This window comes from Corvus moneduloides, chromosome 16, assembly GCF_009650955.1.
Source record: "Corvus moneduloides isolate bCorMon1 chromosome 16, bCorMon1.pri, whole genome shotgun sequence".
Classification (NCBI taxonomy): domain Eukaryota; kingdom Metazoa; phylum Chordata; class Aves; order Passeriformes; family Corvidae; genus Corvus; species Corvus moneduloides.
The window spans coordinates 1,086,239-1,100,928 of record NC_045491.1 but is presented as its reverse complement, the minus strand read 5'-3'; the positions used below and the strand labels follow the sequence as shown (position 1 = coordinate 1,100,928).

General features: G+C 38.8%; 1 protein-coding gene across 2 annotated transcripts in view; it reads left to right on the top strand.

Annotated features, from left to right (window-relative positions):
* SMG1 (SMG1 nonsense mediated mRNA decay associated PI3K related kinase) overlaps positions 1-14,690 on the top strand; it is a 60,596-nt gene that overhangs the window by 33,504 nt on the left and 12,402 nt on the right. For both annotated transcript variants that reach the window (XM_032125495.1, XM_032125494.1), the window contains 22 exons: positions 107-254; positions 632-791; positions 1,436-1,556; positions 2,188-2,436; positions 2,732-3,016; positions 3,991-4,135; positions 4,409-4,547; positions 4,833-5,063; positions 5,157-5,334; positions 5,944-6,105; positions 6,396-6,613; positions 6,805-6,959; positions 7,874-8,096; positions 9,062-9,308; positions 9,870-10,099; positions 10,654-10,902; positions 11,285-11,423; positions 11,511-11,620; positions 12,238-12,456; positions 12,886-13,076; positions 13,724-13,896; positions 14,276-14,555. In XM_032125495.1, coding sequence (XP_031981386.1) covers positions 107-254; positions 632-791; positions 1,436-1,556; positions 2,188-2,436; positions 2,732-3,016; positions 3,991-4,135; positions 4,409-4,547; positions 4,833-5,063; positions 5,157-5,334; positions 5,944-6,105; positions 6,396-6,613; positions 6,805-6,959; positions 7,874-8,096; positions 9,062-9,308; positions 9,870-10,099; positions 10,654-10,902; positions 11,285-11,423; positions 11,511-11,620; positions 12,238-12,456; positions 12,886-13,076; positions 13,724-13,896; positions 14,276-14,555 — 4,252 coding nt within the window. The remainder of the gene's footprint in view (positions 1-106; positions 255-631; positions 792-1,435; positions 1,557-2,187; positions 2,437-2,731; positions 3,017-3,990; positions 4,136-4,408; positions 4,548-4,832; positions 5,064-5,156; positions 5,335-5,943; positions 6,106-6,395; positions 6,614-6,804; positions 6,960-7,873; positions 8,097-9,061; positions 9,309-9,869; positions 10,100-10,653; positions 10,903-11,284; positions 11,424-11,510; positions 11,621-12,237; positions 12,457-12,885; positions 13,077-13,723; positions 13,897-14,275; positions 14,556-14,690) is intronic.

The window sequence follows — 14,690 nt, the reverse complement described above, 5'->3', positions numbered from 1 at the left end:
GGGTTTTTTCCCAAACTTCCTTACTGTCAAAAATGAATTCTCAGATGGTGAAACTTGATAAAATTTGGCCGTTCTAGTTGATTTCAATTGTTTGATCTCCGTGTAGACATGAAGAAGCTCCTTCCTAATATGCTAAGTCCTGATCCAAGAGAACTTCAAAAAGCAGTTGAAGTACAGCTTTTGAGAAGTTCAGTATGTCTGGCAACAGCTGTAAACCACATAGAACAGGAGCAAAAGTGGCAGTCAATATCTGAGTAAGTTGAAATGTGCTATGAATTAATGTAATACACTGTGAAAACCTCTTCTAGTTTGTTAAACATAACTGTGTAAAGCTTCAGCATCCACGGTAGTTTGCTGCCAGTTCTAGCTGTTGTGAGTTATAAGCTTACTCAAGAAAAATGAGATGATGTTTAACGTGGAGTTTATATAGTTTATAAAGTACATGAGTGGATAAAGTACTTCTGCGTGTCAGTTCAATAATAAAGTACTGTAATGTAACTTGTATGATGTTGCAACACCTTCTCATCTTTTTCAAGATACTGAATTTGGTTTTTCTTCGGTAACTTTGATATGACTATTTACTCTTAAAGTCTAGCTAAGAAAAATTACTGTCCTGATCCTTTTATTTCAGAAATCTTATTAAGTACTTAAAGCAGACATCCCGCATCGCTATTGGGCCTTTGCGACTGTCCACGCTCACCGTGTCTCAGTCTTTACCAGTGTTGAGCACTCTGCAGTTGTATTGTTCTTCTGCTCTGGAAAACACTGTGTGCAACAGGCTCACATCAGAGGTAATTCTGTGTGTTTAAAACCTAAATTGGGATAATGTCTTTTTCCATGTCATGTCATGGAATATTGAATATTAAACATACATTAATTGTTTTGATTCTTAATCATACTGTGAAAAGACCTCATTTAGTTTTCTAATGTGCCTTGACCCAAGTTGTTACAAGTTTACATCTCAGTTGGACTCTTTCTGTAGTTATAAAGCATCTCTTTCAATTACACTTGCAATATTTTTGAAGTGTTATTGGTAGTTGCCTTTTAGAGTGTTGGTAATTCTTCTCTGAATATGTTGTAACACTTATTCCTACAACGCATGCAATTTACTTTCCAGGCAACTTAAAAATATTCTAATTAAAAACTCACTTCAGCAATTAACAACCAAATGTCAACTTCAACCACTAGAACAGGAATGTTCTAGATCTAATTTCTAGTCACATTGTTCAGAAAACAATTCTGCTTGATTCTGAGCAATTCTTAGTGTTATCGTCTCAAAATCAAGCATAAAACGTATTTCTCTTAGTTAATGATAAAGTGTGGCTACTAATACAAATAAGAATGTTTGCTCTAAAATGGTCTTTGGTTTTAATTAATGAAAATGCATTGTAGTAAAGTTCTCTTATCACAACTCTAACTTCTGTGCCTCTTCCAGGACTGTCTTGTACCTCTCTTCAATGAAGCTTTGAGGTCATGCAAGCAGCACGATGTAAGGCCATGGATGCATGCACTGAGGTACACGGTGTACCAGAATCAGCTGATGGAAAAGCTTAAAGGTGTGTAAGCTCTCATTATGGTGTTACGAAAAGCAAATACAGAATTTGAACTTCAGTCTTCTGCTGAAAGCAGCAGTTGTCTTTTTCTATTTTTTAGATGGAGTACTTTTTAAAAGCCAAGTTTTTTCCTTCAGGTGTCTTGCTTTACTACTCATTGTCTTGGTTACTGCTGTGATGTAGACAGTGTCAAAAAGAAAAACAACATTCTGAAGTGTTTAACAGTTGTATACTCCTCTCCTAATAACCCCTTACTTGCTCATCACTTCATATTTAACTGCTTTCACTTTTGAACGCTTCAACATTATGAATAATGGGTCTTCAAAAACAGTCATGAAAGCCATTTAAATGTGCAGGATGGTAAGAAGTAATGGGACAAAAAAGTTCTGTCGGGGGACAAGTAGGTTTATTAGCTAAGAGGAATGGTATAGTGCAAAAAAATCTTTTGCCCAGCAGATAATCTATGGATATAATTTTTGTTTGAGATGGGGTATATAAATATTCCAGACAGAAATGAAGTAATCTAAATTTCTGAACAACTTTTTACTGGTGCAGAATACATTGGGCAGAAATTCTGTGTGTGTCAGATAATGGTTTAATACTTTCGTTTATAATGTCTTGCTCCCTTCCTTAGAACCAACAGTCCCAATTAAAAGCCATCTTATGGAACTGGGCTTAACAGCAGCTAAGTTTGCACGGAAGCGAGGAAACATCGCCCTGGCTACACGGCTGCTCGCCCAGTGCAGTGAAGTTCAGCTGGGGAAAACCACCACTGCACAGGACTTAGTCCAGCACTTTAAAAAATTGTCTGCACCAGGTCAGATAGATGAAAAATGGGGTCCTGAACTGGATATTGAGAAAACCAAGTTGTTATACACAGCAGGTGGGTGTTATGTTGTAGTGTCTTGAGCTTTTTTTCCTCATAACCAGGCTAATTCCCCTCACCTTGGAGAAGTCACAACAGGGCAGTATCATTAGGAACTGATTTCATCCCATTAGCTGTTGTCTGTCGGAAAGTGTTTTCACAAGTTTTTTCATGCTTGTCCTTTTTAACTTCTAAAGAGAATTTTCTGTGTAAAAATATATTGCTACAAACTGTATCTGAGTGTGCTGAATTTCAGAATTGTTTTTAAATAATGTTAACAGTGTACTGAAGATCTGCTTTTCATGATGTGCAGGTCAGTCAACACATGCCATGGAAATGCTGAGTTCTTGTGCCATATCTTTCTGCAAGTCTGCCAAAGCCGAATATGCAGTTGCTAAATCTATTCTCACACTGGCTAAATGGATTCAAGCAGAATGGAAAGAGATCTCAGGACAGTTGAAACAAGTATACAGAGCTCGACAGCAGCAGAATCACACTGGTCTGTCTACCTTGTCTAAAAACATATATAATTTGATTGATCTGCCAGCTGTTAACACACTAGAAGATGAATACCCTAGGATTGAAAGTGAATCCACAGGTAGATTTGTTCTCATTCTTTCTTAAAATTAGCTACTGATAATTACACTGAGGGATAACACCAGCTATACTGATAAAGACTAAACGCTCCATCACTCATATATTTGTTTTCCTAATACATGTGTCAAGGGTATTTTGTACAATGGGTAACTATACACAGTTAAAAAACCCAAATACCTTAATAATATTTCATGTTTGTCACATTTTTCTTGTTCAAGTAATGGTGGCCTGATGAAACTGGGATGTGTTTATTTTGTATTGAGGATATCAGCTATTGTTCTGTGTGTTTGCTTTCAGCTTGTGTGTTTGGTGAAGTTTGAATTGGATCTTTCAGGTTTAAGCATGGACAGGATTTGTGTTACTAAGGTCCCCATAAGTGTGAAAAGTACTTTAGGTTTTTTCTTTAAACTATACTTAATCTGAACACTTCTGTTGTTGCTGCAGAATGTGTTCAGTCCTAATTTCCAGCAGACTTTTCTTTAAATGTTAAGATAAATTCTGTCTTTAAACATGGATTTCATAAATAACTTAGTTCCTCTCATGCAGAGTCAGAATTATTTTAGAGCTGTTGGTGAATGTTGAACAGTAGGTGCTTTCTGACTTGATGGCAAAGAAAAGAAATACATACACAAATAAACACAACCACAGTGCCCTGGGTACTTCATAGAAGTCTGCTCTCTGGAGCATTGAGCTCCTTTGGAGATCATGAATTCCTTGCCTCAGTTCCACGTTTCTGTGAAAGAGGAAAGAATTCTAGAGTATCAGCAGTGGTTGTTGGCAAATGGAAACTGGGCTTTATTTTGAAGCAGTGTCAGAACTCAAAAATAATGGCATTTTGGAAAATTTTGCACCGTTGGGTACTAATTTTACTAAAAAAATACTGAATACCTGTTATTTTTGGTATTATTTTCTGTGTTAAGAAGTCAGAAGTGGTTTTATGTTGTAACACATGTTACTCTATTTCTCCCATCCCAGTAAACATTGGAGTTGGAGAACCAGACTTCATCTTGGGCCAGCTGTATCACTTGTCTTCAGTACAGGCACCTGAAGTAGCCAAGTCTTGGGCAGCCCTGGCTAGCTGGGCTTATAGATGGGGCCGCAAAGTAGTTGATAATGCCAGGTAAATTCAGCTTGGTGCTTGAATTCATACAGCACAGTTGGTTTTCTTAAGATAAACCTTAGCTATGTACTTATGATTACTGTTGTTTGTAGTCTGAAGTTGCATGTGAGCAGAGAAATGAATATTCTCTTGATTACTTGCCCTCTGTAAAACAAAGCTAGTTTAATTCTCAGATAAAGATGATTTCTTCCTTCAGAAAGTTTAATATATAGACTTTCAGTAGCTCTACAAATACTCATGTAATGGGGATCAATAATTCCTTAAATGTTACAGTCAGGGAGAAGGTGTTCGGCTGCTTCCCCGGGAGAAATCTGAGGTGCAGAGCTTGCTTCCAGACAACATTGCAGAGGAGGATAAAGAGAAAATCTATGGGATTCTTGGGCAGGCAGTGTGTCGGCCAGCTGGGATTCAAGTAAGTGTAGATTTGCTCGCTTAAAAAAAGTGTTGAGCTTCAGCATGAAGCTTATTTTCCTCTTCTTGCAATTCATGTTAACCCTTGCAAGTGTCTTAAATTCAGACAGTGCAAGAAACCATCTTTTACCCAAGGGGTCACACACCTGTGGGGTGGACTATGGTAATGTGATCAAGTAATGCAGTTGCATGAGTTGCTAGACAAAAACTGACTTAGGAACTAAGATTGCTTATAGAAATTGTTGGAGGACTTAATCAAATCTGCTTTCCCTTTATTTGCATTTAGGATGAAGATATAACTCTACAAATCACTGAAAATGAGGACAATGAAGAAGATGATATGGTGGATGTGATATGGCGCCAGTTATTAACAAGTTGTCCCTGGCTTTCAGATCTTGATGAAAATGCAACAGAAGGATTAATTAAAGTCTGGAGGAAAGTTGTAGACAGAATCTTCAGTCTCTATAAACTGTCCTGCAGTGCATACTTCACTTTCCTCAAACTCAATGCTGGTCAGGTTAGTGTTCATGTTGATGTGGAAACCATTCAACAAACTTTTCTAAATGATTATATGAACTGTATACTTAGGGGAGTATTTCTTGGTTTCAAGGTTCCACTTGATGAAGAAGATCCCAGACTGCACTTAAGAAACACCTCTGAGCAAAGCACTGATGATGTAATTGTGATGGCAACCCTGAGACTGTTACGATTGCTTGTGAAACATGCTGGAGAACTTAGACAGTATCTAGAGCATGGGCTAGAAACTACACCTACTGCTCCTTGGAGAGGTAAATACATGTTATCTAGTTGTTAAAATTGATTTTGAGGCATTTTCTCTGAATGCAGAAAGCTGTTAATTGCACTTTGATAAAATTTCTATTTAATCGTGGTGGAACGAGACTCTGTCTTTTACTAAATGATGTCGTTAAAGTCTGCCATACACTCTGATTGTGAGGTAGATAAGTAGCACAGATTTTGATCCCCTCCTTCCCCCACTTGAAGACATGGGAGGGAGAAAGGAGATGTGGTTTATGAAGTATTGCACCGTATGACCACTTTAAAAAACAAACAGGGAGGGTTTTTTCTAGCTATAGTTGAGAAAGATGTGTAACTAAAGCCACAAGTTTCAGAAGTACTTGTTAGTCACTACCCTGCAGGTTCTGGTTGTTCAGGGACTTTCCCTCAAAGGTTATGGAGTTAGTGTGGGAGGGAAAGAAGAGGAGGCCAACTGTTGTAAAATCGCACTTTCTTTTGGACTTTTTTGTAAATAGTAAATTTGTACTTCTTTGGTTTATGTTCTCCCTATGCACAAAAAGCCATGCTTTTAAATATAAAATTCTACCTCATTTGAAGTGGAATGAAGTGAATAAGCACATTTCCTTTTCCTCTTTGTGCAGGTATCATACCCCAGCTTTTCTCCCGCCTCAATCACCCAGAAGTGTACGTTCGTCAGAGCATCTGCAACTTACTGTGTCGGGTTGCTCAGGATTCTCCTCATCTCATCCTCTATCCTGCCATAGTGGGAACCATTTCACTTAGCAGTGAGTCCCAGACCTCAGGTGCGGAGAAAAGAAAAAGTGTTCAAATAAACTTAAGCTAATATATTGTTATATACTGGATAAAATGACACTGAGGTGTTTTTTTGTTTTCTCAGTAACTCTGATACTTTGTGTCTTAGAATATTTTTATTATGGCACCTCACTGATACCCTTAATCTGATTTACCAGACTTTGCAATTTTGTATATTTTTTGTATATTTCACTAGTACTTAATGGGGCCTCATTCTAAGTAAACCATGAAGTGACACATCTTCCTATAGCTACTATTTTATCATCTGTTTTTAATTTAGGAAACAAGCTGCCTTCTGCCATCCCTACTTTGCTAGGTAATATTCAAGGAGAAGAACTGTTGGGTGGTGAATGTGATGGAGGGAGCACCCCAGCTTCCCAGGAAAGTAGTAAAGATGATACCAAAGCTGGATTAAATGAAGATCAAGCAATGATGCAAGACTGCTACAGCAAAATTGTGGAGAAGCTCTCTGCTGCAAATCCAACAATGGTATTGCAGGTAAATAATCCAAATGTGTGGGACTTGGGTACTTGAACTACAAATACGTAATTTGTCTATTTTGGGTGTTGGCCTACTGAAAGTTTGGTGTGTCCTTGCTGTTAGGCTGTTGTCTGTTTTCAACCTGTTCATCTGCAAAAATAAGTCTGAATACTAGTTCCTGTAAAAGAAGTGCATCTTACTTTACACAGGTTCAGATGCTCGTGGCTGAGCTGCGCAGAGTTACAGTTCTCTGGGATGAGCTTTGGTTGGGAGTTTTACTGCAGCAGCACATGTACGTCCTCAGACGGATTCAACAACTGGAAGATGAGGTCAAGAGGGTCCAAAACAACAACACTTTACGGAAGTATGTCTTTGTTACGATGGTCACTTGTATTATTAAAAACTGTTTGTTCCTGGGGAAGCGCGCAGTCAAACGGATCAACGGTGCTGTTGCTCCTGAATTCAGACTGTCCCAGCTGCTGCTTTTTAAGCCTGGGGCCTTATTTCAGGAACATTTTACATGTAGTACTGCAATCAAATGAGAGAGACAGTCTACCTGTGAGTCCATGTTGTGATTTCTTTAGTAATAACGTGTTAGAACCCAATGTGTATTAAGTTGTGGATGATGAGATCCTATAGTTCTTGATTTCCAAGTCAGATGAAATGAGTATAAGCATGTTGAAGGGTGTAATCTATTTAAAGATAACTGTAAATGCAGGTATTTGGAGCAAACAGAATGTCTTTGTCTGCTTTTAGTTTTCAGTGTTGATCAGCTCTGTCTTTTTCCCTCACCTGGGTTCTCCTGTGAATGGAATAGTGGAAGAGCAGATCCATTCACTGGGCACCTGGCTAAACTTAAGAATGTCTCTTGTATTCTGTAGTCAGGGCTGACATGGAATGGGAGAACAGAATGATCTGAATCTCTCTCCCCCTTCTTTATAGTGTGGTGCATCCTCAAGAAGTAGTAGTAAAAAGGTCCTTAATTAAAGGAAATGAGTTGCTTGAAGTAATTTCTTCTCAGAGCTTCTAATCAGGGTTTCTGGTGGTGAGCAATACATTTCAAATGTGTTTTTTTTTAAAAAAAGTATGGTTCGGAGGAGCACGTATTCAATGTGGAACGAAATACTCTTCATTTTAATATGATCATTACTGAAGACCTCATTTTAGAGAAGTAATAATTTTTGTGAGTTCTTCAATGTCTCATTTGTTGTTTAATGCTCTGATTATGAGAACTTGGTTTTATGGCATTAAGAGGAACCTGTGTGTTTTTTGTAACAGAGAGGAGAAAATAGCAATCATGCGTGAAAAGCACACAGCTCTGATGAAGCCCATTGTGTTTGCTTTGGAACATGTGAGGAGCATCACTGCAGCTCCTGCAGAAACTCCTCATGAGAAATGGTTTCAGGATAACTATGGAGATGCAATTGAAAATGCACTAGAGAAACTTAAGAATCCTTTGAATCCTGCTAAACCTGGAAGCAGCTGGCTCCCATTTAAAGAGGTATTACATGCAAGATGAGGAGTACAATGTAGAGACACTGGCTGTTCTTGCTGCACCATGTACTTGACCCTCTCCTTTTCTTGCTGTTCTCTTGCCGTATCAAAATTGCAGCCTGAAACTTTGTCTGCTCAGCAGTCAGCACAGGCACCCTGGGCACTAAAGCACTGTAATTTTTGCCTCTAGCCAGTCTTATTGATTGTCTGTTATTGCATTTCTATCCTTCAAAATTATTTTAGGTTTTTCAAATCTTGCATCTTCTGCTGTCTGGGATGCTGTCAGCTTTGGGAGCAGAGGGCTTTGTTTCTTTCAAATACTGTCTTTCTGAAACTCTTGAGTTCAGTGGATTTAAATTTTAACAAGACGATTCTCTGTTTATCTAAGCATAGTCCTTGGCCTGTGCAGCAACCTTCAGATGATCAACCCTTCCCAGGGGTATTTTGTCAATTATGTCATCTTCTCTTAGTTTTTTGTGAGTCTGTAGAGAAACAAAACACTCACTCGACTATCCAGAGCCACCCTGGTGTTTTTAAAAGTCTCGCTAGACAGAACCAAGGCTTTACATGCAAATAGACCTTTTTTTCTTGTACTTCCTCTTCTGCTTTGCAGAACAAACAAGTGTTCAGATACATAAACAGGAGGTTGCTGAATGCTGCTGCCTTTAACCACAGCTCAAATATTCATAAATACAGGAGCAAACCTCTTGAGGAGCATGATTGGTTGTGACTTTGGTGCTTATCAGTGCACAGGGTATATTTGCTGCATAAAGGATGTTGTTTAGTTTTTGTAATCTTCATCCTTAACTGTATCTGGATTAGCAGCATGGCGAGGGTGAGGGGGAGTTTAGGAAAAATCTTTGTTTTCTGGAAAATGACCACCATTAAGTCCAGCTTGATGGTGTTTTTGTTTCTTAATGCTAACTGTTAAGGTGAGCGTCAGCCTAAAAGAAAAAAATCTCTTTGGCATAGGTAATGCTAAGTTTGCAGCAAAGAGCACAGAAACGGGCCAGTTACATCTTACGCCTTGAAGAAATCAGTCCTTGGTTGGCTGCCATGATGAACACTGAAATTGCACTTCCAGGAGAGGTGTCCACCAGGGACACAGTCACCATCCACAGTGTGGGCAGCACCATCACCATCCTGCCCACCAAAACCAAACCTAAAAAGCTGCTTTTCCTGGGTTCAGATGGGAAGAACTATCCCTACCTGTTCAAAGGTAAGTAACTGCATTTTTCTCATACCAGGTACTGTCTCTCGTTAAAAATTAGTGTATTAAAGCTAGGAAGATTGCACAGTGCAACTTTAGTTTTACTTGTGTGAATGATGAGAGAGAGGAGTTTGAAGCATTTGCTCTCTTCCCTACCTCCCACTTCACCATACATTTTTCAGGAATTTTGCCTTGTGAAAGTGTAAGTCAAATCCCTTCTTTGCAAGGCTTTCATCAGAAGCAATGCTCTGCTTGCATATTGATAAGATTAGTTGGATGCAATTTTCTGGAAGCTTAACGTAGCCCCTAAAAGAGAATTTTAGAGACTTCTTGCTTTCCCTGAAAGGGAAAGAAACTATTCTGTGTACTGCTCACACAGCAAGCTGGCATAAACTGGTAGGTAAATGCCATGTCAACACTTTGGTTTAGGCTGAACGACTCATCCTTAATCTACATATTATAAAGATATTCATAGTCTGAAATGTAGTAGGTTTTAAAAAATGCCGAATTTTGGGCTTTAAGAGAATTTTTTTTCATCTAGAAGCTAAATTTTAAACAAATTTACCACAGGTTTGGAGGACTTGCATCTGGATGAAAGAATCATGCAGTTCTTGTCCATTGTGAACACCATGTTTGCTACGATTAACCGGCAAGAGACGCCGCGGTTCCACGCCAGGCACTACTCGGTGACACCGCTGGGAACGAGGTCAGGCCTCATCCAGTGGGTGGATGGAGCCACGCCTTTGTTTGGGCTTTACAAGCGCTGGCAGCAGCGGGAAGCTGCCTTACAGGCACAGAAGGTACCGGCTCTGTTCTGGACTAAGCGCAGCAAGTCACAACAGAAATACCTACTTTGATATGCTTTGTAATTCTAAGTCACGTAGTCTTACGAGGATTGTGTTTTGTTCATAGTAATGCAGGAAGGTTCTGTGTTTTCATGTGTCTCGGGACTTCACCAGAAGTCAGTAAAATTGTATATTTGTTATTTATATATAATTACAGTATGTAACACAAAAATGCTGTTCTGGCATGATAATTGAAGAGAACTGCTTTTTACAATAGACTCAACCTTGGTTGAAATTATTTTAGTTCCATATCTTGTTTACTCGTTCTCATTTCATTCTAAATACAGTTTTTGCAGTTATATTTGAGATCTACTTTGAGAGTAAAATTAGGCCAAAACAATGTGTTTTCAGTTTATTTAGACCTCAACTACTGAATTTTGAAGCATTCTCTGAGCTGTAGAAGTCATGCTCAGTAGAGGCGTTGATTTCATATTTTGTTCTCACCAACACTGAATATGGAATACGTTTCTGTGGTAATACATCCACGCTAACATTTTTATCTCTTCTAGGCTCAGGACTCTTACCAGACCCCTCAGAATCCTGGAATAGTTCCTAGACCCAGTGAACTTTACTACAGTAAAATTGGACCTGCTTTAAAGGCAGTCGGGCTTAGTCTTGACGTGTCACGTCGTGACTGGCCCTTGAATGTCATGAGGGCTGTTCTGGAAGAACTGATGGAAGCAACTCCCCCGAATCTCCTCGCTAAGGAGCTCTGGTCATCCTGTACCACACCAGATGAGTGGTGGAGAGTTACACAGGTGAGTTGTAACAACTGTATTTTACATATTAGAGGCTGTGGTTTTAATGGGATGAGGGGCAACAAATGCCTGAGGTGTGATACTTGTGAGTTTGGAGAGCTAGTGCTGCTGTGAGTTTGATGAAATGTTGGCAGTTGTGCCACCTGGAATTAAAACATGGGTATAGACCAGATAAGTCTACATTATTATACTAGAATTATCAGCCTGAAAAATGAGAACTCTTGTAAGATGCCATCGAACAACAAATAGAAAACTGCTTGGAATAAGTTGGGCTTGATTTGTTTTACACTTACACTTAAAATAATGTTTTAAGATGGTAGTCAGTCCAATGTGTTGGCAGAGGATTCCCACAAATAATTTTTTCCTGAAACTCTCTTTTAAGTCGTATGCAAGATCCACTGCAGTTATGTCCATGGTTGGCTACATCATTGGTCTTGGAGACAGACATCTGGATAATGTTCTTATAGATATGACTACAGGAGAAGTTGTCCACATAGATTATAATGTTTGCTTTGAAAAAGGTAATTTAAAAAATGCTCTATGTTATTCAAATAAAAGGTTTCCTTAATTGGTAATTAAAAGAAACAACTTAATTTTTTATCTTAAAGGAAAGAGCCTCAGGGTCCCAGAGAAGGTTCCGTTCCGGATGACGCACAACATCGAAACAGCGCTGGGAGTGACAGGAGTGGAAGGAGTGTTCAGGCTCTCTTGTGAACAGGTATGGTAGGAAATGTGAAAACTGAGGGGTTTCACTGGCCAAATACTGTCTTAGAACTTTTCTGTTCTACATTCTGCTGCTGGTTTATAGAGCTGTCACCTTTCTGCTGTGATTTTAATTGGACTTACTTTAGCTATATCCTATGGTATGTGTTCAAGAAACCTGAGGTTGTCTGATAAATGCACGTGCAAGTAGTGTTACAACTAAAATTTAGGATGGAAGGAGGACTTTCAGTTCTAGATTAAAATGTTATGTTTTTCCTGATTTTTTTTTTTCTGACGTTTTGCTTGCCCTCTTCCTTTATCATCCTGTATAAACACAACAGATATGTCTTTAAAAAGAAAAATGCTCTGAAGAAGGGAGATTTTTCCTCCTCAAGTGTGTGTGACTCATGCATAGAGTTTATGTGGAAGGCTAGAATGCAGTCTTGACTTTGTGATGTTCCTACAGGCTTAGCTACATTTGTACCCACTGTGGTGTTCTTCCTGTCTCTGTAGTGGTTAGGGACACATTATGGATTTCTGTACCTACTCAAGTACAGTATTTTGCATCTAAGTTCCCACTATTCTACAAGGATAATGCAGAATCAGAATGAGTCTGTTTAAAATACGATGCAGGTCCTTCACATTATGCGGCGTGGGAGAGAGACTTTGCTTACCCTGCTGGAAGCCTTTGTTTATGATCCACTGGTGGACTGGACAGCTGGAGGCGAGGCAGGATTTGCTGGAGCTGTCTATGGTGGTGGTGGCCAGCAGGCTGAAAACAAACAGAGCAAAAGGGAAATGGAAAGGGATATTACACGGAGTCTCTTTTCCTCGAGGGTGGCTGAGATAAAGGTGAGTTTACTACAGTAATTTTCATTTTTTTAACCAAAGTAGCCTCTGTGCTTTCATTTCATTTATTTGCATTTTGAGGATGGGGGAAGATACGGTCATTATATTAGCAATAGTTCACAAATTCTATTGTGATAAATTGAGTTTGTATGAAGGGAAGTGTTTATATTGAACTTGCAAGTATTTTGTTTCCAGTTTCTGCATGCTTAATTCTAAAACATGTTTTAGTGCCTTGCTTGAATTTGGGCTAGGAGAATAAAAATAGATGTTTAGAGAGCAGTCTAAATAAAGAACGTTAAAATTTGGCACTTGTAGCACTGGAAGCAGTGCTAGATGAATGGCATTGTAGAAGGGTTAAGTTCTGCCATATGTTACTTTGTATTACCAATTTGAATTAAATCCAGTTCATTAACATCTGTGTCTTGATTGCAGGTTAACTGGTTTAAGAACAGAGATGAAATGCTTGCTGTGCTGCCAAAACTGGACAGTAGTTTGGAGGAGTATCTGAACCTGCAGGAGCAGTTAACAGATGTAGAAAAGTTGCAAGGAAAACTACTGGAAGAGATAGAATTTCTGGAAGGTGCAGAAGGAGTGGATCATCCCTCCCACACGCTTCAGCACAGGTACAGAGGAGCCAGGAATTCTGTCAGGAGTCCCACAGTAGAATACAGATGGTGTTTTAGTAATGTACTTCTGGGATAAATGTTAGAAATCTGTATATGAGTGAATAGCTGGGTAGAAGCTATTCTTGCAGTAAGCAGGTCATTCCTTGTACAGAAGAACTACTAAAACCTTTTCCTACTGAATGATCCTATTTATGTCCTGCATCTCATACTCCATCAATATAACCTGTGCTAGTCCCAGTTCCACACTTGACCCTCAAGGCGAGAGAGGGAATGTTCTGAATGTGGTGTCCCATCGTAATAACCCACATAGGGGAACTATTGATAAATAGCACAAAGATCTTTTCATCTCAGTTTCTAATTCTTCAAGTCATTTTTGAAGGTTATATGAAATTGATCAAGTATTTCAGAATTGCTTGAATATGCACAGGCATTAATTGTATTGTAGGAAAACAGAATTAATTAATAATGCAACATTGTTAGTTTTGTGTAATTGGTGAGAACATGTTCATTTCCTGGCTAACACAGTTGTATTGTTCAGTATGGTTCTGCAGTCTATAGTATGAAGTATTAATATATTAAGTCTATAGTATTAAGTATTTCTTTTCTTGTAGTACTTACTTGATTCTGTGGCTTCAATAATTCAGGTATTCTGAGCACACACAGTTGCAGTCTCAACAAAGAGCTGTCCAGGAAGCCATCCAGGTGAAGCTGAACGAGTTTGAGCAGTGGATAACACATTACCAAACTGCCTTCAGTAATTTAGAGGCAACGCAACTTGCAAGTCTGCTCCAAGAAATTAGCACACAAATGGACCTAGGTACAAAATAGTATTTCTGGGGGTGGTTTTAATGGTTTGAAAATAACTTGAGTTTAATATCAGGAGGCATTACGAGTATCCTCTAATTTAAGTTTCTGATCTGTATGTAATAAATTAAAAGAAAGGGGCTTCTTTGAAGGGTGACTTAGAGCATTTGAAGGTTTCAGTGCCAAGCTGTCTGAAGGAACTTGTCTGTCTTATCCTATCTGGGCATGACATTCTCTTACCTTGCTCTCAAAATTCTCGGTATGAATTCTCTATGCTTCCTTTATCACAAGTAAAAGAATATTTTTGAAAAGGTGTTAATGCTCAGTCTTTGTATGATATAAAATGTGTCTGCTTCAGAGATGTCTTTATTTTTAACCTTCTTTCTTGAAAGGTCCTCCAAGTTATGTCCCAGCAACAGCATTTCTGCAAAATGCAGGCCAGGCCCATCTAATCAGTCAGTGTGAACAACTGGAAGGAGAAGTTGGTGCTCTTCTGCAGCAGAGAAGATCCGTGTTACGTGGCTGCCTGGAACAATTGCACAACTATGCAACAGTAGCTCTGCAGTATCCAAAAGCTGTGTTTCAGAAGCACCGAATAGAGCAGTGGAAAACCTGGATGGAAGAACTCATTTGTAACATGACAATAGAGCGTTGTCAGGATGTCTTTAGGAAGTAAGTTGACAGAATAACGAATTGTTCAAAGAATGTAATTTTCGAGCTACTACCCTGATTTTATCATTAAAATACATACTTTTGCAAGGACTTACCAAATTATAAAGCAAACCAAGATTAAGTTGTAATTCTGTA